Source organism: Rattus norvegicus, chromosome 6 (genome assembly GCF_021556685.1).
Source record: "Rattus norvegicus strain SHRSP/BbbUtx chromosome 6, alternate assembly SHRSP_T2T, whole genome shotgun sequence".
Lineage (NCBI taxonomy): Eukaryota > Metazoa > Chordata > Mammalia > Rodentia > Muridae > Rattus > Rattus norvegicus.
The window spans coordinates 32,181,442-32,202,543 of record NC_141539.1 but is presented as its reverse complement, the minus strand read 5'-3'; the positions used below and the strand labels follow the sequence as shown (position 1 = coordinate 32,202,543).

General features: G+C 48.0%; 1 protein-coding gene across 5 annotated transcripts in view; it reads right to left on the bottom strand.

The window, feature by feature from the left end:
- The window catches only part of Otof (otoferlin), a 96,601-nt gene that overhangs the window by 62,569 nt on the left and 12,930 nt on the right, over nt 1–21,102 (bottom strand). For all 5 annotated transcript variants that reach the window (XM_087554898.1, XM_087554899.1, XM_087554900.1 and 2 more), the window contains exon 2: nt 12,914–12,972. In XM_087554898.1, the coding sequence (XP_087411024.1) occupies nt 12,914–12,972 (59 nt within the window). The remainder of the gene's footprint in view (nt 1–12,913; nt 12,973–21,102) is intronic.

Below are 21,102 nucleotides of genomic sequence, written 5' to 3'. Positions count from 1 at the left end.
GCCCACTGAGGCTGTGGTTTTGGGGTGACTCAGGCAGGGTATTTCTTCCAATTGGGGGTTGTGAGTGGCTCCTGGAACTGGTAAGAAAGGAGTGGGGGACACTGGCAGTGACCCTGAAAATGGCATCTCAGAGAAGGATGTATGGACACAGTGGCAACAGCAGGGTCGGGGGAGGAAGTGAAGGCCTGATATAGGAAACTCACAGAGAGACCATGCTGGCTTCTGCTTGTCCCCCACTGAGGTACAGTTCAGTGAGGTCATAAGAGCTGACAGGACACAACAGCCTGCTCCTCTGCCTCTGCCTCTGCCTCTGCCTCTGCCTCTGCCTCTGCCTCTGCCTCTGCCTCTGCCTCTGCCTCTGCCTCTGCCTCTGCCTCTGCCTCTGCCTCTGCCTCTGCCTCTGCCTCTGCCTCTGCCTCTGCTTCTGCCTCTGCCTCTGCCTCTCTCTGCCTCTCTCTGCCTCTCTCTGCCTCTCTCTGCCTCTGCCTCTCTGTCTCTGTCTTTCTTTGTCTCTGCCTTTCTCCGTCTCCATCTCTCATTGGTTTTCACTCCTGATTGCTCATTAGCCTGATTTCTGGAAATTTTTTGAGGCTCCTGGTCCCCAGCTTTGGTCCTGATGGGCCTAGAGTCTCTATGTGAGATCCAGGCCCTGTGTGGCACTTGCTTATTCCACCTCGCTGTGTGATATCAGACGCCATACTATGATGCATTAATGAGACCCTCACCAGATGCTGAACAGATGTTGGTGCCATGCTCTTGGACCTCCAACCTTAAGAACAGCAAACCGGGGGTTGGAGATTTAGCTCAGTGGTAGAGAGCTTGCCTAGCAAGCACAAGGCCCTGGGTTCGGTCCCCAGCTCCGAAAAAAAGAAAAGAAAAAAAAAAAAAAGAACAGCAAACCAAATATATCCTCTATGCTTTAGAAATGACCCCGTCTCAGCTATTCTGTTACACACACAGAAGATGGACTGAGACAAATATATATCTCACAGGGCTGCTGCAAGGACCAAATGAAATCACACTAGCGACAGGATGTTATGTGGAGAGAGAACCTAGCATGGCAGAAATGAAAGTCATTATTCGTTCAGGCTTGTCTCTCCCCTCCCCCGACCCCCGAGGGGCTCTGTGCATGTTGTAGCCAATATGTCTCCCTGGCCCTCCTCTGCCCTGCTCTGCCTCCCTCACACTTTATCTGCCTTGGTCTCCCCATGTCTTCTGCCCCTCTATTGCTTGTCCTCATCCTGATTTCATTTCTCTATGTCTCCCTTTGGCCGCCATTTCCCTCTTTGTACCCATGACAGAGATGCACACAGACATGCAGAGAACATAGCCAGATAAGGTGAAAGAGTTTAGGGGTTTAGGGGTTCCCAGGAGCCATCATTCACTCTATGCCCCGTGACCAGACCATGCTACTCAACTCCTGAAGTGTCTGACTGAAGGGAAGGGCTCTGAGGGAAAGTTTCTATCTCGATAGTAAACCTCGGGCCATTGCTCTCTAGAATCATGGCAAAGATGCCCTTCAGTGGAGAGGACTTGAGGGAGAAGCATCCAAGGGCACACAGCTTATTGGTGACAGAGGCAGGATTAAGCTCCAGTCTCCAAGCTTAGCTCAGGTCTTACTTCCCAGCACTGGGCTGTCTCCTGGGTGATTAGAGAGGACTGAGTTTTGGGGCATGGGGGTGGGGCTGTAATTCTGATTGTCCTTCTAGATTGACAGCTGGAAAACCATTTATTTATCAAGTGCTGACCAACTACCAGGCAGCTGCTACCACTTGACACATAGTGTACTAACAATTTAACCCCACTTCACAGATAAGGAAACAGAGATTCAGGATTTGCCCAGCAATGAAGCTTATTAATTGATTTTTTAATTAGATCAATCAAGAGGCAGAATGTGCAGACTCAAACCCTGGTGCCGATATTTAGCAACTATGAGAAATTGGACGAGTTACCACACATCCCAGTACCCTTATATAGAGTATGGATGGTACAGCACCTAACCTTGGCTCAGGCACAAGGTAAACACTTGGGAAGAAGCATGGCTCTGCTGTTATCTGGGGGTGCCTGCTCCCAGTCCCCCTCTCTCCTTTTTCTCCGTGACATCTCTTTTCACAAGAGGGAGTCTGCAATGCCACTCCTTGATTCTAGGCTGGCCTATGGCTGCCTTTCACCAACAGAAGGTGGCCACGTGAGGCTGTGTGGCACCTAGACCTGGAGGCTTCCATTCTTAATTATCTTAGAAGTCAGTGGTACAGGAAGAAGTCCAGGCCATCCTGTTGGAAGAGAAGCCTGTGGAGAGGGAGGCCCTGGAGGATGTGAGGTCAGAGGAGACAGAGAGGACCCAGATGGATGTCGGGACACTATCACAGCCGTCCCAAAGACAGCAGTGCCAGAATCAGAAGCCACAGTAAAGCACAGAGGCTGTCAGTCCCTGGGGGCTTGTTACACAGCAGTAGATAGCTGTGACATGATCCCATTCTGTCTGTGATTCTCCTTGTCAGGTCTGGGTGAAAATCACTTCTCACCAGCAGCAGGGCTGGGCTCCATGCCCCTGCCTCAGTCTCCTGCTCCCCCTCCTTCCCATGACGGTCACTGTGAGAGCAGTCAGAGCAGGAGCAGAGGTGAAGCGCAGGTGACTGCCTGGTTCACCGGGGCTTCCCCACACTCTCTTACATGGTCTGGTACACAGTGGACTGTCAGCAAACAAGTCTCAAATAGTAGGAGATTATAGCACAGACACCGTCAGGTGGTAGCAGGAGCTGTGAGGCTGGCCAGGCTTTTGGGAGACAGCCAGGACACAGGAAGTGCTCAGTTAATGGGCCATTTATTATAGTTGCTATTGCTTTGCTGTTTGTTCCAGGATCTGGGCAAGACTTGGCTTCTTGACGACAGACACTTGAGGGCTGCAGAGGCTTCTGGGCACATAGGGCACTTCCCCAGCTTGGCAGCAGCGTTCGCCTAAGTCTCTTCCTGTGCCCTTGCAGGTGAGGGGGGGTGGCTTTTATATCTGGAAGTGCCCGGAAAAGTGGTTGCCAATGAAATCCAACTCACTATCTAATATCCTGCTTCATTCGACCCCCAAGTCAGAGACCCCGGCCCTGCTAAGTCAAACATTGGTCTCCCAGATGTCACGGGCCACCACATCTCATTCAAGGGCACATGTTTGCTCAGCATTCTTTGTGTATCAGAACTGTGAGTGACTTTGTGTGGGATGCAGGGATACAGGGGTGAAGGGATGCAGGGGTGAAGGGATGCAGAGATGCAGGGGTGAAGGGATGCAGAGATGCAGGGATGCAGGGGTGAAGGGATGCAGGGGTGAAGGGATGCAGGGATGAAGGGATGCAGGGGTGAAGGGATGCAGAGATGCAGGGATGCAGGGGTGAAGGGATGCACAAATGCAGGGATGCAGGGATGAAGGGATGCAGAGATGCGGGGATGCAGGGGTGAAGGGGTGAAGGGATGCAGAGATGCGGGATGCAGAGATGCGGGGATGCAGGGATGCAGGGGTGAAGGGATGCAGGGGTGAAGGGATGCAGGGATGCAGGGGTGAAGGGATGCAGGGGTGAAGGGATGCAGGGATGCAGGGGTGAAGGGATGCAGGGATGCAGGGATGCAGGGGTGAAGGGATGCAGGGATGCAGGGATGCAGGGATGCAGGGATGCAGGGATGCAGGGGTGAAGGGATGCAGGGGTGAAGGGATGCAGGGATGCAGGGGTGAAGGGATGCAGGGGTGAAGGGATGCAGGGATGAAGGGATGCAGGGGTGAAGGGATGCAGAGATGCAGGGATGCAGGGGTGAAGGGATGCAGAGATGCGGGGATGCAGGGGTGAAGGGGTGAAGGGATGCAGAGATGCGGGATGCAGAGATGCGGCGATGCAGGGATGCAGGGATGCAGGGGTGAAGGGATGCAGAGATGCAGGGATGCAGGGGTGAAGGGATGCAGGGATGCAGGGATGCAGGGATGCGGGGATGCTGGGGTGAAGGGTGTTTCCAGGTTCTGGAGATGTACCTAGATGGCTCTGAGGACAAAGTGAACTGAAGCAGCAGGCAGTGAGACTGTTTACAGGAGCTGGGGGGTGGTTATTAGTGGTGGAGGAAGAAAAGGTGATCTCTCTCTGGAACAGCCTTAGGAGCACTTGAGTGTCCGGTTGTGACCCAGTTCACCATCTGCAGACTTGGGCTAACCTGCCTGGTAGTGGCCGGGCCACGGAGTTCTGTATCCTATCGCCCTCAGGGATCTGGGACTCCACAGGGTTCCCTGATATCTGTGGGAGGATGAGCTGAGTCATCCCTGGCTTGCCCCCTGACCAGGTGTGGGATGTCCTGTCAGAAGGCAGCATCCTCAGAGGGCACAGACCCTCATGCTTGAGCTGAGTTTTTCCTGTAGAGATTTGGGGTATAGTAGAAATGTCCTGGGGGCTGAAATACCTGGGTTCTAGTTTTATGTTTGTGTTCCTCTGGAAGTCTCAGGGAGCCCCTTCCCCTCATAATCCACTTTGACTGGTATACAATAGTGAGGTCCACAAAGAAACCTCTAAGGTGCCTTTAAGTACTCTGCGCCTTGCCTACTGCCTATCTTAAAGCCTAGATCTAGAGGTCTGTGCACAATGCTAGCTCCATTAAGCACTCCAGATCTGGATCCAGGCCTGCTAGCAGTTACAGGAGCCAGACTAGCAGGCATCCATTTCCCCCCGTGTTCTGAGTGCTTTGTGTTAGGCCAACGATGAAGAGACAGGCACATTTCTGTCCCTCTCGGAACTCAGCCTATGACTTCCAGGTAAGCAGAAGCGGGAAGACAGGCCCAGGTTCCCTGCTTAACCATTCCCCAGGCCGAACATGGCGCTTCACCTGAACTCGGGAGGCGCAGGTCTACTTTTGCATGTACTGAACACCGAGAGCAGCACTGAATCCTTATCCACCCTACAAGTCACCCTTGGCCCTGGAATCAGACAGACTGGCATTCAACTCCAGGCATGGCTCCTTGTGACCTGGGGATGCCGTTCTTTGAGCCAGCCATACAGAGCAGAGTGCTCAGGCAAATCTCTCTCCCCTTAGACTGAGCGTTCAGGTCTTAGCATTGGGCACTAGGGAAGCCTGGTTCACTTGAACAAGCCAGCCAGAATCTTGAAGGCCGGGACCTACTTAGGGATGGGTGGATGGGTGGGAGGTGGGGTTGGAGGGTGGCAGGGCATAGGGGTTAGGGTATGGGGTGGGGTCCAAACAGTGCCTGTGTTAAAGCCAAACTGGGCTGGGCTTAGACAGACTTGGCATGCTCCTTCAGCCCACCCCCCCAGCATTGCCCCCCACCTCAGCTTCTTCAGAGCCACCAGCTCAATGAGGGATCTCGGGTTCCAGCCCCTAGGAAAGGGGACACCACCTGGCTCTGTTTCCATCGCTGTAGGAGGGGCATTGTTTTTCTCACCAGCTACCTCCTGCCCACTCAGGTTGCTCAGTCCAAATGGCTCTCTTACCTGTGTCTTAATCAAGCAGGCGCCCCTCCCTTGATTGGATTCCTCACCCTAGAGAAGAAGCCTTTATTTCATTTGCAAGGAGAATGCCCCCTCCTCATTTCACAGATGAGTCCAGGACCCATAACATTGTTTCATGAGGGAATTAGAGCCCAAGTCTCCTGACTCTAAGACTCCCATGTATCTCTCTCTCTCTAAGCTAGTTCCCAAAGGTGGTGGGCAGAAGACAGAGACAGAAGAGACCCTTCATAAAAATACCTTTCCCAGACTTGTTCTGGAATGACTGATGGGTAGGTCCTACCAGGAATAGCCAGAGGAACGTGGGATTTGTCTACCTGAGGCACAGAAATATCTCCATGAGCTCTTTGGGGATCGAAGAGTTGTCCTTCCTGCCTTGTGAGATGTGACTAGTGATAGCCAGGCTATGGGTCCCTTTTAGAGGAAGGCGAGAAGCCTAGTTCCTGTGAACAAACCAGCCACAATCTTGAAGGCCTGGGACGGGTTTTTATTGGTGTACCCAGAGAGGTCCTCAGATCTAGTCTTGGTGTTCACTTAGAGTCCTGGCTTGGCTACTTCTATTCTGTCACCTTGTAAGGGATACCTACTCTCTGGGACTAAGTGTCATCATCCATCAGTTATCACGTGGAGTAGATGGAAGAGGACGGCTCAGATAGTGTATCACCCCTAGACCCATCCCCACACATATCAGTAGGTCTCCATTACGTAATAGCTGTGAATTTCCTGGCCACCACCCCCTCTCCTAAAGGCCAGGTAGCAATGTGAGCAAGCTTCTCCCCATCTGGTGGTGGCTCTTGATCCTATCAGTGTCTGCCAGAGCTCCCAGGCTTCTGCTTCTTCCCATGGTCACTGAACACTGTCCCAGAGACAGCCCTATATAAAGTTCCTGTATTGAACAACCTTATTCTCCCACCAGCTCAGGGACCCTCTGACACTCAGAATATGCCCCATGCAGATGTCCGGTGGCATCAAGGACATCCTCCACCTGATCCGTGTTGGGCTTCTCTGGAAAGAGGAAGGACACAGTGATTAACTTTGAATGTCAGGTATTATCTGTGGCTCAGGTGTCCCGGGTTGCAGGGCATGGAAAGGGGTGGCATTGTCCTTCGAAAGGGCATCAGGTTGCTCACTGCCTGGGACTTGGGTTGTTAGGGCTCCTAGGAGTCTTGAAAGGGGGGAGTTAGGTGCTTTCTATAGGCCCAGGAAGGCAGGCCTGTGAGAAACTGATCTGGAGCCCATGGCTGAGTGAAGGAGGTGGGGATGGGAGCCAACAGATGTGCAGTGGAACAAGGCCTCATGAGAGCCGTTTATGCAGTGGGGTATCTTTATCACAGGTGCCCCTCATTCTGCTTGTTGTCTCCCAGAGAGAATGCATATCTGTCCCCAGCATGGTGTGACAAATGTGGAAACTGAAGGTAAAGTGAAGTTAAAAGCTTCACAGACAGCAAGGAAACAGGGAAAACAAGACCAGAACACCCAACGGTATTGGTGAGGAATCCAGCTGTCCTGGGATTGAGGGACACACTGAGTGGACAGGCAGTGCCCTTGTGGCTGGGGTGACGAAGCACAAGATGAGACCCTGCTTTTCCCATCTCCAGCTCTGGGTCTGAACTCCCAGTTCTCGTACACGATACTGGCCCAGGAGGAGGGAAAAAACTGGTTTGGGTGACTCCTCAGCCCCATGGATCAATTGGACCACAAGTCTACCACGAGGTCCTTCTCAGCACAAACAAAACCAGACATGAGAGGCAAATACCAAGAAGGGCAGGCTGCTCTGAGGGCCTAAGCCAAGATGGTGTCTCAGGACTGTTATTCTTACCTCCAAAGTCAACCTTGAAGAAGCTACAGTAGCAGGAGGGACAGGGAGATTCCAAGCAGACAGAAGAAAGGACAGAGACATCTAAGCTGTTTGAGCTGGTGGCTGTTGGAGGTTGCCAATGTGAGGCAAGAGGTAAGGGAGGAGCTGGGCAAGGATGAGACCTAAGGCTGAGGAAAAGCTTGCTATGATGTCATCTTATTTCTGATAAAGCTGTGACAAGAGCCTTCTGAAGCAGGAAATAATACATGTAGGTGTTGATAGGCCAGCAGCTCATGTCTCTCGAATCTCAGAGTAATGGCCAATGGTGTTTCTCCTCAGAGGTTCCAAGAGGAAATCCTGACTCTGGTGAGGAGTCTACACATCTCTGTTGTGACTTGGGTCCACTCCTTTCAGACCAAAGCGTCTTCCTCTCAACTGCCCATTCCGGGACAGTGCACAGAGTGCAAAGCACTTGAACAGTACATCTCCTGTGAGAGAAAGAGCACTCTGAGAGCTGTTACCATCACAGCAGCGTTGGAAGTACACGGACATCTGGCTATGCATTATCCATAAGGAGTAAGGGCAAGGAACCATCACAGAGAACAGATAGTGCTCTGAAGGACCGACTGCAAGCATCTCCTCAGGAGACAGTGGGAAGGGATCAAGACAGACAACAGGAAAGTCCAGAGATTCAGGTCTCAGAAGAGAGAACAATAGCTTTAATAAAGAGTCAGGGGAACTGACTGACTTAAAAAAATAGTAAACAAAAGTTAAAAAGCCATAGATTTGTAAAAGCTCACAAAACCCTGCCAAGTAGGAGCAAAAAGGAAAATCTACAACTAGACCCATCGTAATAAAATTGAAAAGTAACCAGGGCATGGGGCTTGTGAGGCGACTCAGTGGATAAAGGAGCTTGCAGTGAATACTGGGGACCTGAGTTCAATCCCCAAACCCACCTGGTAGAAGGAAAGAGCTGCCTCTTACAAGTCTTTCTTGGACTTCCACATATGTTGGTGTGTGACCCCCCCTCCCAACTAACTAACTAGCTAACTAACTAACTAACTATCAAAAACAAAAACTATCCAGGACAGGCTGGGATGTAGCTTAGAGACAGGGAACTTGATTAATGTGTGCAGGTCTCTAGGTTCAATTATAAGGAGACACACCCATGCGCACCCACACATGTGTATGTACATATCAAATATATATTTATGTATCAAATATACATGTTATATATATGTAATATATATATATCTCAAAGGTAAAACAATATGGACATGTATATGAGATATGAGATTCATGATTCAAGTAGGAAAAGGAGATTGCCCACAGAGCTCTAAGAATCTGTCATCAGGCTTTTGACCCATAGCATAGAATTATACGTTTTCAATTATGGAAAAAACCCTTAAACTTAGAATTCCCAATCTAGTGGAACTCTTAAATTTGATTAAGTAAGAAAGATATTCTCAGATTCATTGGGCCTGGAAAGGAGTACCACAAAAAGACTGAATGACTCCTTTGGATGAAACGCTCAAAGAAAAAGAGGACCAAGATCCAAGGGATCCTTCAAGAGATCTGAGAAATAAAGATATCAGATATTTTTATTTTATTTTTTAATTTTAGGAATATGGGTGTTTTGCCTGTCTGGATGTCTATGCACCACACCCACACAATGCCCACAGAGGCCGGAAGAGGGTGTTGGGCCCTCTAGAACTGGAGCTACAGACATTTGTGAGCTGTCACGTGGGCGCTGTGAACTGAGCCTAGGTCGTTTGGATAAGCAGTCAGTTCTCTTAATTGTTGATCCATCTCTCCAGTGCAATCAGAGATTTTCTTTTTTAAAGAAAAGACTAATAATCATCTTTTAAAAGTAAAAGAAGGCCTAGGCAAAGAAAAGTCAAAGAAACCGCAAATCCTCGAGGCCAGAATCTAGAATCTAACCAAATTGGCAAGCCGAGGTTGGGACCCTTTGTGGGAGTCCCACAGCTGAAGCTGGGAATAAAAAACATTGTTATCAGTCAAGGTTTCTGAACAGGCTGTGACCAAAGTCGATTCAAAACCAAACACATGGGCTGGGGATTTAGCTCAGTGGTAGAGCGCTTACCTAGGAAGCGCAAGGCCCTGGGTTCGGTCCCCAGCTCCGAAAAAAAGAACCAAAAAAAAAAAAAAAAAAAAAAAAAACCAAACACATAGGGAATGTGAGGTGTGTCTAGTAGTGCTCTGTGCTGCATCCCATGACTTCCCTACAGCCTTGACGTCGAAAACACACACACACACACACACACACACACACACACACACAGAGGTCACCATAGCACCCAGCGCTCATGAACACTGTCCGAAACACTGTTTCAGACTGAGACCCTCTACAGATTGCAATGTTTTTACTGTATATACAAAGTTTTCTGCTCTCAGAGAAACAATGTTTTAATCATGGAAGCAAAGACTTTTAGTATTTTTCTTCATGTTATTCCTCAGAACATACCAAAACAGCATATTTTTGGATGATGTTGTGTTAGACTAACAAATACACCCATCTCATTAGCATGTTAATTAGCTTTTCTCTTTAATAAATAGTAACATTATATGGATAAAAGAGACTCATCTTAATTTTCATTTTATGTGCATTGGTGTTTTGCCTGCATGTATGTCTCTGTGAGGGTGCTGATACCCTGGATCAGGAGTTAATGACAGATGTGAGCTGCCATGGCTCTTCCTCTGGAAGAGTAGCCAGTGCTCTTAACCACTGAGTCATCTTTCCAGTCCCCACAAAGTCTTACTTTCAAAGTTTTTTTTTTCATGATTTATCAGCGAGTGCTTTTATTGTGCAACTACTCTATTTTATATAAGTATGTGCTTGAGGCTGCATAAACATTTCTTGGGTGAAAAGGGGTCTGGATTGGGCAAGGTTAAAGAATGTTTGACAGAGACTGTAGTGCCAGCTTGAAGGGCGGGGTGAAGCGGAGGAACCAGAGAGGCACAAGGAACCCCTGAAGTACTGATGCAAATGAGAAACTACTCAGAATGATTTCTGCAAGTTATCGATAGGGACATTTGATTGTATAAGGGAACTGCGTCCAAGGTTATAACCTTTCAACTAAACCTGCCTAGTGGTAAGCTGATAAGGAGTGGACAAAAGGGACGGGAAACGGGAAATCTAAAGCAAGATACCTATGGGTACAAACCTGACAGGTGTAGCCATAAAAATAAATGGAAAGGGGGAAACAGTGTCACTCATGAAACAGAAAACACTAGGGCCGGAGAGATGGCTCAGAGATTAAAAGCATTTGGTGCTCTTGCAGAGAACCCAGGCCTTACTACCAGCAACCACATGGGGGCTCTCAACATCTGTAACTACATTTCCAGGGGACCCAACGCCCTCTTCTGGTCTCTATGGGAACTGCATGCATGTGGTACACATACATATATTCAGGTAAACATACACATAAAAAAAAACAAACCTTAAAAAAAATCCAGAAACACTCAGTTGGGTAAAGAGATCTGAAAATCTTAAGAAGATCCATCTGAACGTAAACACATGGACATAATGAAAATTTAAAAAACCGAAAAGAGAGTATAGAAATAATAGAAATATAAAATGAAATTTGCAGTGTGTGTAGGAAGTCCGCATTGGCTTCAAACTTGTAGTCCTCCTGCCTCAGTCTCTCAAATACTAGGTTACAATCATGTGCCACTAACACTTAGGTATCAGTCTTAGTACACAATAAGATAGAAATTAATACAAAAACATCATGGGGGACAAGAAGGGAAATCTTATGCTACCAAGTGAGGAGAGGGACAAGCAAGAGAAAGCCATTATGGAATATAGCCATGAATACCACAGTTTCACAATACAGTAATCCACAGCTCACAGAGCAACAGGGAGAAATCCACAAAGCAACAGTTGGACCTTAGACCTAGTTCATAGATAGTTGATAGACTGGGAAAGGTCCCCCCCCCACTCTCTTTCTCGCTCTCTCTCTTTCGCTCTCACTCTCGCTCTCTCTCTCTCATTCTACACAGGATCTTATCTAGCTGAGGCTGGCCTTGAACTTGATTTGTAGTTAAGGATGACCTGAATTTCTTGGTCCTCCCGCCTCTCTATCTTTTTAGTATCTCATTACATGTCGGGATGGACTCCAGGGCTCTGTGCATACTGGGCAGGCACCCTACCAATTGAGCTACATCTGAGGCAGGCGTTTTGAACATCTAAAATCAACAGGGATTGGTACCCAGAATATACTAAGAAGATCTGTAAATCAGTAAGAAAAAATAAACAAGCAAACTGGTAAACAAGGCTAGGAAGGCAACCGCTTGCAAAAGAGGAGAGTGAGAGGCTAACGGCATTATCACAAGATGCTCATATCCCCTAGCAAGCAGAAGAAATGTCTGTTGGACTGGTGAAAACCAGGGGCCTGAGAGAGAAACCCCAACTGTAGATGAGGACATGGGCTCAGGAAGTGTCACTCTCTGCTGACAGAAGTGCAGGCCATGGCTGCACTGGGTCATATTAGGTGTCTGTCACCCTCTGAGTCAGAGATTCCTGATTCTAGTGCTCATCCTGGAGAGACACACAGTTTCAGGTGAGGCATGGAGACCATTTTCTGTATTTCTAGTGGTGTGAGCTAGGGACCCACCCTGGCAGAGGACACATGACCAGCTAATGCATCCTGGCTTGCTCAAGACCTCCCTGCTTTGGTACTGAAAGTCTGTTTCTCTGGAGTCTTCTGCATCTCGGGCAGACCAGAATGGTTGGTCACCCACTGTTGGCTGTGTCCCAAGCAGCACTTTGCAACACAGATGGGACTTAGAAAGAGTATATAGTGAAAAATAGAAAAGAAAAATATTTAACACATTGTCATTGAAGTAAACAAACATATGCTTACGGCATTCCAAACCTTGCCAGAATGTATAGAACACCAAGAGGCGTTTGTTGACTACAGTAGAAGTGGGGTGGAGGGGAAAGAATGAGGACCAGGAAGAACACACACACACACACACACACACACACACACACACACACACACTCATACCAAAAGGCATGGGTGGCTTCCAGGAGCCAATGAGATGACCCACATAAACGGAAGTGAATAGTTAATATACTCAGTGATCTGAGTCTATAGTTAAACAAAAAACAAACAAATACTTCAGGGATTGGGGGAGGGGAGAATTACTGTGTGTGAGTGTGTGTGTGTCTTTTGATGCTCCCACCCAGAAAGCAAGTGTCTAAGAACATAGGCAGGAGAGGTACCCCAATGTCCTTAGAAAGGGAGAGTCTTGTGTGAGATGGGCATCGCTAAAGCTCTGGTGGCCTACTTCCTCCATGAGACTCTGGGGAAAAACCCTAATGGCAACCCCACTGATTCTCTAGAGAGACTCACCCTGAGGTTTGGAAATCTGGTGGGTATTTTCTCTATAGGCGTCAGAGGGGGTCAGACGGGCGCAGACCTGGCGGCCGCCATTGCTCAGTTCTGTTACTTCGTGGGATTCTGCGGAGTGGAGGCTCCTCCCCTGCCGCCCACCACCTCCTCCCAGAAAGTCATTCAGCGATGAAGCTTCATGGGAGCCATGCAAGGCAGAGAGCAGTGCTTGCTGGAGAGGCGTGAGGACAGGGACTCAGATATCCTACCTCATCGAAGTCAGCCACATCCTCGCAGTTCTCCAGGACCCGGGAATAGAAGGACTGTCCTGTGGAGAGAGGAGATCCCAAAGTCAGACTTGTCTAATGAGCTGGGGCCACATCTCACCTTGAGAGTGTCAGAGCAGCATTTGACCCTATGGTTATGCAGCTCCTTCCAGAATGAGGAGAGTCCCTACACATAACCTCTTGTCTGACCTTTTCCTTTAATATCCTTTAATATCTCTTATAGTTGGGTCCACAAGCAACCCAGCTACCTGACAGCCCAGCCCAAGCAGGTGGACCCACTATGTCTGGGAAGACTGGCCCAACTCTGTAAAGGCCTGTAGTAAACCAGAAGCACTCCGAGTATGCGTGTGTGAGCCCTCCCTTTTTGTGTAAGCAGCACCGACCACCTCTGCCTCCCGCTAAAGCTGTGTGCCACCACACCTGGCCCGATGGCCTTTCTCTCAGTCCGCTTTACTTTGTGTGTTGGCGATTTCTACTGGCAGGTTGAGCTCATTCATTGCACCTTTGACTGGTTACACCAAAGATGGCCAGTACTGAAAGTGGCCAGTAACCAGGGGTCTGAGAGCAGCTGACAGTTGCAGCACAGTGGTGAGCTATAGAGAGCTAGAGGAGTCGCAAGCTCTGAAAACCCAAGAGTCCCCCCAAACCAGCTGGTAGTTGTAGGTGGAGGGGTAGACCAGTTGACTTGAGGAGCTGTAGACACTAGGGGAGCTGCTGTGTTGCCTGCTCACGATTACTGTCTGAATTGAGGAAAAGAACCTTCAGCCTATGGTAACACAACCACTACGTCCATGGCCATAGTCTCTCCTTCTCCCACTCTGTCTCCCTTCCCACTTCTGTGCCCCAGCCCCCTTGCAAAGAAGACAGGCTCAGGTAGCTTCTTGCCTGTGCCCTGCCCTTCTTGCCTGGCCTGTGGACTCCGCCTTCCTGCTGGCTCATATAATAGACTATTTGAAATGGACATGGGTGTCTCAGACCACCCTCCCTATCCCACACTGCCTCCTCAGATGAGGGCTGTTGAGTGGAAAGGCCAAAATCATCTTTTTTCAGACCTATCCAGACTGGGCCAAGCTACTGGAAGAATCGAATTAAGAGAGAGCAGGGGCAGGTGGAGAGGCGTGGGCTGGCAGTGACTGAAGGCACCAACTAGTCTGAAGCACGCTGAGAAACAGTGTGGACTACTTGATGTACAGAATCATGGGGACTCTAGGTAAGAAGACAGACAATGTCCACAGGATCCCACCCTCAGGGGACTGGAAAGGGGAAGCCACAGGCTTGGAACTGACCTGTCAATATCATATAAAACATACAGTGTGTGAGGTATAAAAATGATACAGACAAGGAGGGTGCACACTGTTCTGGAATGGGATGGGATCCTATGAGAAGGGTTGTAATTTCTATCAGGAAGAAACCAAGTAGAAGATGGTGAAATTATTACTTAACAATTACTTACTATTCAAAAAATGTGGCACTATGATAGGATATTGTTTCTTAAGCAAAACAACTCCATACATATTTCATATATTCTTGCAGAAAGACCGCAATTGCTAAACAACCATCTCTGTGGAGCAAGGGGTAGATACTGTGAAGCATATACATGCTTCGGGCCTTTACTGATGTGTATGTGTGTGTGCACATTTATATGTATATATACATGTATATATATATGTATATACACGTATATATGTGTGTATATGTATATATACATATATATATGGATCTTATAATTGTTTAGCTTTCTGTTTGCTTGTTTTATTGTTTCTTGAAGACCGACTCTATCTGTAGCTCATGCTAACCTTTACCTCTCAAGACTTGACAGAGTCTTCCAGATACTGGGATGTCAGGCTTGCGCCATCTCCTCTGGCTCTGTGTGTGTGTGTGTGTGTGTGTGTGTGTGTGTGTGTGTGTGTGTCTGTGTGTCTGTGTGTCTGTGTGTGTGTTTGTGCGTGTGTCTGTATGTGTCTTGTGTGTGTGTATGTGTCTTGTGTCTGTGTGTGTGTCTCTGTGTGTCTCTGTGTGTGTGAGTGTGTGTGTGTCTTTATGTGTCTGTGTGTCTGTGTCTGTGTCTCTATGTGTGTCTGTGTGTCTGTGTGTGTGTGAGTGTGTGTGTGTCTTTATGTGTCTGTGTGTGTGTTTGTGTGTGTGTCTGTATGTGTCTTGTGTGTGTGTATGTGTCTTGTGTCTGTGTGTGTGTCTCTGTGTGTCTCTGTGTGTGTGAGTGTGTGTGTGTCTTTATGTGTCTGTGTGTCTGTGTCTGTGTCTCTATGTGTGTCTGTGTGTCTGTGTGTGTGTGAGTGTGTGTGTGTCTTTATGTGTCTGTGTGTCTGTGTCTGTATGTGTGTCTGTGTGTGTCTGTGTCTGTGTCTGTCTGTGCCCGTGTCTGTGTGTGTGTGTGTGTGTGTGTGACTAACAATGAAACAAGGCCCTTATGTATACTAGACAAACACTGTCTCTGATTTGTATCCCTGGCTAATTAAAGATTATACTTTACTTTTGTAATCAAAAGAGAGACACATTTAAATCCTCACCAACTTCAACCAGTGGTCTGTCTTATGGAAGTCTTTTCTCAATTTGAGCACAGTTCTGTCTGGGAGTTAGTATGGGCTGGTGGCCATGGTTGGGTGGCCAAGTGATTTGGTATTAGGGAAATATGCTGTGCCCTCCTCTCTTAGAAGATTCAAAGACCCTCTTGACAAGCACTGGGCCAAGGAAAGGTGGGATAAGCCCTCTGACCCTCACCATGACACAGATGAGAGAGGCGAGCAAACAGGCTTGGCCAGGTTTGTTCCCTTAGGAATGAACTCTGATTTTTCTGGTCTCAGTGGCCTTATCCTGTTGGTTTTGAAACAGTGTGGCACTATAGCCTGGCTTTGAAAACTCAACTGTCCTCCAGGTGTGAGCCAGCATGCTCAGAATAGAATGGCTATTCTGTTTAATAAGAAATTTCTGGGGGCTGAATGGCTTTTATGACACAGGAGGGAGAGATGGCCCCTGACCAGGAAGCCAGGGTTTTGAAGTTAGGTTCACATAAACAACTCTGTGTGTGTGTGTGTGTGTGTGTGTATGTGTGTGTGCTTAATGTGTATATGTTTAATGTGTATGTGTTTAATATGTATGTATGATGTACGTGTGGGAGGGCAGGGACATGTACTAAGTGTGTGTGTGATGTGTGTGTGTGATGTATGTATGATATGTGTGTGATGTGTGTGGGGGTAGGGATATATACTAAGTGTGTGTGTGATATTGTGTGTGATGTGTGCATAATGTGTGTGTGTGATGTGTGCGAGGGGCAGAGACATGTAGAAACGGTTGCCTAGTTGCATCTGAGATAAAGACGGCACTGCAGAAACGCAGGGAAGTTGTATACACAGAAAATGGATGGGAAATAGACAAGACAGGGAAGAGTCTTTAGCACTAGCCAGGGACAAAACAAAAGGGGAAAAAATGGAGAAGAGAAAGCTCCAACAGAGGGGAGGGAAGCATGAGCCATCACACCTGAGCTTCGAGCCTCTGCTAATTTCTCCCTCAGGCCATACACACACAATTTAACTCCGGAATCAGGTGAGCACTGGTGTGCATTGGGCTTCCCCAAGGATCCACTGCTCTGAATAATCAAAGGCCTTTTCATCCTATAAGGTCTTAATGAGCCTCAGATATGGCTGTGCTCTGGGGTCTCCAGGAATGAAGAGCTGGGAAACCCAGCCATGGGAGGCAGGTGAGGTCTAAGAGGTGCTGTTGGGTTTGAATGTGCATAAAACATTCCTCTGTTGCTTCTCATGGCCCTGTGGAGGGGACGTGAAACACAGTGAAATTAGTCACTGTGGAGTGTACACCTCACAGCTCAGCTCCACTTGGAGATGCACTAAAACCTCATTGTCTAGGGCTCTGGGGATGCAGCTGTGAGGAATAGTCTCAGACAGGGAGCTGAACTCTCTCTCCCTCCATATACCTATAATATATTCATGCCAATATAAATAAATGTTTGCTTAGACAAATCATGCAGAAACAGTGCAGAGAGAGACGCCCTGAGAAAACAAAACACACTTTGGAAGAGCTACGTTTTGGGAGACTTAGTAAGCAGTCCTGTCTTTCCTAGGGGAAGCTGGAGACTGTGAACCTCTTCCTACTCGAGTTCATTTCCACTTAGAGCCCACTTTATCCACCACCAGTCTTAGAGACTGACATTTCAGCTTCATTTTTAAATGGCCTCGAACAAAACCATTAAGAATTCCTAATGCCCAATCCCCTTTCTTGCCACAGGGAATCTGGAGACTAAAGCTTGAAAGAAAATCACCGTTTCCTTGAGTGGAGAGGGGTCAGGTGAGAAGGAGGTTAGATGGAAAATTGAACAGCACCCTCGCTCCCTCCGATGGCTGAGATGCTTGGTTTGAAACGGTCCCCTCCCCTGCCAGTCAACGTAGAGCTGAGCTCAGAATGTCATTAAAGACCACACTATCTGATATTCCCATGACTCGGAGGGTTCAGGATCTTAATACAATGAAACTTTATGTAATTTGCCATTTAAAAATACCCTCCCCCTGTCACCCTGTTATATGCAGGTGAGCCGAGGGCTTGTATTATGTGCAGGGTCACTGATGCCCTAGCTTCTTATGGGGTGTGATTTCACAGCACAAAATACGCCACCCGCACAGACTGAGTTCTCTCTCCCAGTTGGTCCTGCTAGAGACAGACCTTTGAGACAAAGCAGGCACAGAGGGCTGATGGCCCGTAAGTTCCTTCATTTCCACAGGCGACGAGAGGTCTTCCCCTCCCCAGCCTGTGTCGGCCATGCCATTCAGCCCTCACGGAACGAAGCTGAACAGAGATAATTAGAATCTTTAGGAGCTTATTACAAGCCACAGGGAGAGACGTGTCAGCCTCAGAGAAGCTTTTACGTAAGGTAGAATTAGGCTGCCGGCATGAAGTGTGAGCACAGAAGAGGGGGAAATGAAGTCTGCCTAGCCAGGCAGGGCGGCTGTTACTCAGGCATGAATGCAAATAACAGAAGAATAACAGGTTCTAGATCACCAAGAGTTTGGCCGGTGAGGCGGGAAATCCAGGCAAGAATGTATATAAATCTTCAAAGGACATAGAGCTAAGGAAGGGGCTAAGTCCTGATGGTGGTGGGAGAAATACCGTCCCCAGAACGTAGCCATTGAAGGAAGAACTAAGTAGGGTCCCGAGGAGGAGTAGGGGTTCAAAGTCTTCCTTAAGCTACTGTCTTAGTTTGGTTCTTCCTTGCTGTGAATAAAACATAGGACAAAAGAAGCGTGTAGAGGAGGGAGTTTGGGGTTGGGGATTTAGCTCAGTGGTAGAGCGCTTGCCTAGCAAGCGCAAGGCCCTGGGTTCGGTCCCCAGCTCCGAAAAAAAAAAAAAAAAGAAAAGAAAAGAAAAGAGGAGGGAGTTTGTTTGGTGTATGTCTGTACATACTCCATTACTGAGGGAAGCCGAGGCAGGCCCTGGAGGCAGGGACCTGGGGGAGGCAGGAACGGAAGCAGAGGCCTTGGAGGAATACTGCTTACTGGTTTGTTCCTCATGGCTTGTAGAGTTTGCTTTCTAATACATCCCAGGACTACCTGCCCCGGATGGCAGCATCCACAGTAGCCTGGACCTTCCCACATCAATCATCAGCTAAGAAACACCCACCGTCATGTCCACAGGCCAATCTAATGGAGGTCGTTGCTTAACTGAGGGTCCCCTTTTCCAAGTGACTTTAGTTTGTGTCAAGTTGACAAGAACTAGCAGACACAGTTACATAGAAAGTTCAAGGCTAACCTAGGCTACAGAAGACCTTATATTAAGAAAAAGAAGAGGAGGGGGAAGAGGAGGAAGAGGAGGAGGAAGAGGAGGAAGAGAAGGAAGAAGAGGAGGAGGAGGAGAAAGAGGAGGAGGAGAAAGAGGAGGAGAAAGAGGAGGGGGAGAAAGAGGAGGAGGAGGAGGAAGAGGAGGAGGAAGAGGAGGAAGAGAAGGAGGAAGAGGAGGAGGAAGAGGAGGAAGAGAAGGAGGAAGAGGAGGAGGAGGAGAAAGAGGAGGGGAGGAGGAGGAGGAAGAGGAAGAGTTGTTCTGGTGCTGAGTCCAGGGTGGGTTAGTCACCTTCTACAGTGCAAAATAGTCTCAAGACAAATTCTAGCCTCAACCTGGTTTTGCTAAGAGCTACTAGCCCTTAGGTCACTGTTACTCCATGAGAGACTGAACAGAACACTTTCCCATCCAGTCCTGCCCTAATTCTTTTCTTGCATTACTTAATATCAGCAACACTTCACTGTTCATTTCGGGAAATGGGCCCAGAGGAGTTCCTCAAGGCCCCCTCTCCTCCCCTGCTGTCATGCGCTTCCTGTTACTCCGTAGCAGCCCTGAGACCTCTCTGCGGCATCCTCAGTCTCTCCACTCCATGTCAGCCTCCATCCCCCGAAGACTAGCTGCATTCACAAGCTGCAGGAAGCAGGGCATGACAGCTCTGAATGCAATGGAGAGAGCAAGGCTTCAGCAAGGATGGGTAGGCCTGGGTAGAGCCCAGGAGCTGGGGGTCCCACCCACACACGGTCCCTGCATCATCATCTCGGTTAACCCGGGAATAACCATGCTGGACCAGTTTAACGTCTTGGAACCTTGAGGCAGTCAGCAAGAGGTTTCTTTGAAGCACGTCTGAGCATAAAACCAAGTCTTCACAAGCACAGGGCCATTATGTAGATATTTGAAAGTTTTTATTTATTATCACTGTGTACGAAAGCATGATGATTGCTTGGGTGAGGGTTGAGTACATGTGGAGGTCAGGAGATATCTTTGTGGAGTTGGTTCTTTCCTCCCACCTTAAAAAAGGACTCTAGGACCTGAATTCTTATCTCCAGGCTTGCCACAGAAGAGAGGAGCCTTCACAGGCTTGGCCATCTTTCTGGTCCTGTGTTATGTAGAAAGGAGCTGTGGCTCTTACGCCAGCTCTGCCACTTGGTAGCCCCACACCCCCAACCTAGTTACTTCTCTCTGACTCAGTCTCCTCACTACGAAATGGGTGGAGGGTGGTGTTTAGAACAGCACTTGTGCATCTTTTATTATTAGGCAGAAAACAGCCACCATTCCACAGAACAGCCCTGTCTTTGCTTTAGGCCGTTAAGTCATGTACTAAATATAAAAGTTGTCTCCTCTACTATGAATTACATTTATGGTGTAATTTTAGCAGCATATAATTAGAAACAATTTTTCACTCACCTGTAATATTATTCAAGTTTTAGGTATTTTAAGTGTGATTATGATTTTTTTTAACTAGGCAAAATTTACATCCACAGATCTTAAGGGTATATTTTAATGAGTCTTAATAAATGCTCATGAGTGTTTAATTACTACACAGTCAAGATATAGAGCGTTTTCAGTTCTTTAATATATTCCCCAGACCCCCTTCCCAGATAATATCTACCTGGAGATGTCAGCTTTTAACCACTGCTCTGCTCTGATTTCTGTCATCAAAGACTTTTTTTTTTTATCCCATCATAATCTTTTAAAGTTTACTTTTATTTTGTGTGTGAGAGTTTGGTCTGCATGTATGTAAATGCACCGCAAGCATGCCTGATGCTCCTGGAGGTCAAAGAATGACATCAGATCCCATGGAACGGGGGTGAGCCACCATGTGGGTGCTGGGAACCAAATCCAGGTCCTCTGCAAGAGCAACAAGTGCTCTTAACCACAGAACCATCTCTCTTGCCACAGAGTTTTTCCCACCCTAAACATCATTCATATGGTATTTTATAGAAGGTGCTTTTCCGTGTGTGTGTGTGTGTGTGTGTGTGTGTGTGTGTGTGTGTGTGCCTGTGTGCATGTTCATGCATGTGCACGTTCATGTGTGTGCATGTTCATGTGTGTGTGTTCATGCATGTGCCTGTATACACATAGTCAGGAGAAACAACCTTGTCAGTTGTTCCTCGAGTGCCTTTCACTGTGTCCTTTGAGACAGGATCTCTCATCAGCCTAGAGTGTGAGAAGAGGGCTCTAGTGGCTGACTATTCCTCCCAGCACTGGAATTATAAGTACTTGCCACCAAGTACTTAATCCACCATGATTAAGACCAGTTCCTTGTCCTTACAGGGTAAGTGCTTTACCAACCAAGCTATTCCTCCAGTCCCCAGATGTGCTTTTTGTGTGTCTAGCTTCTCTTAGTCAATGTTTTTCTGACCCATTCA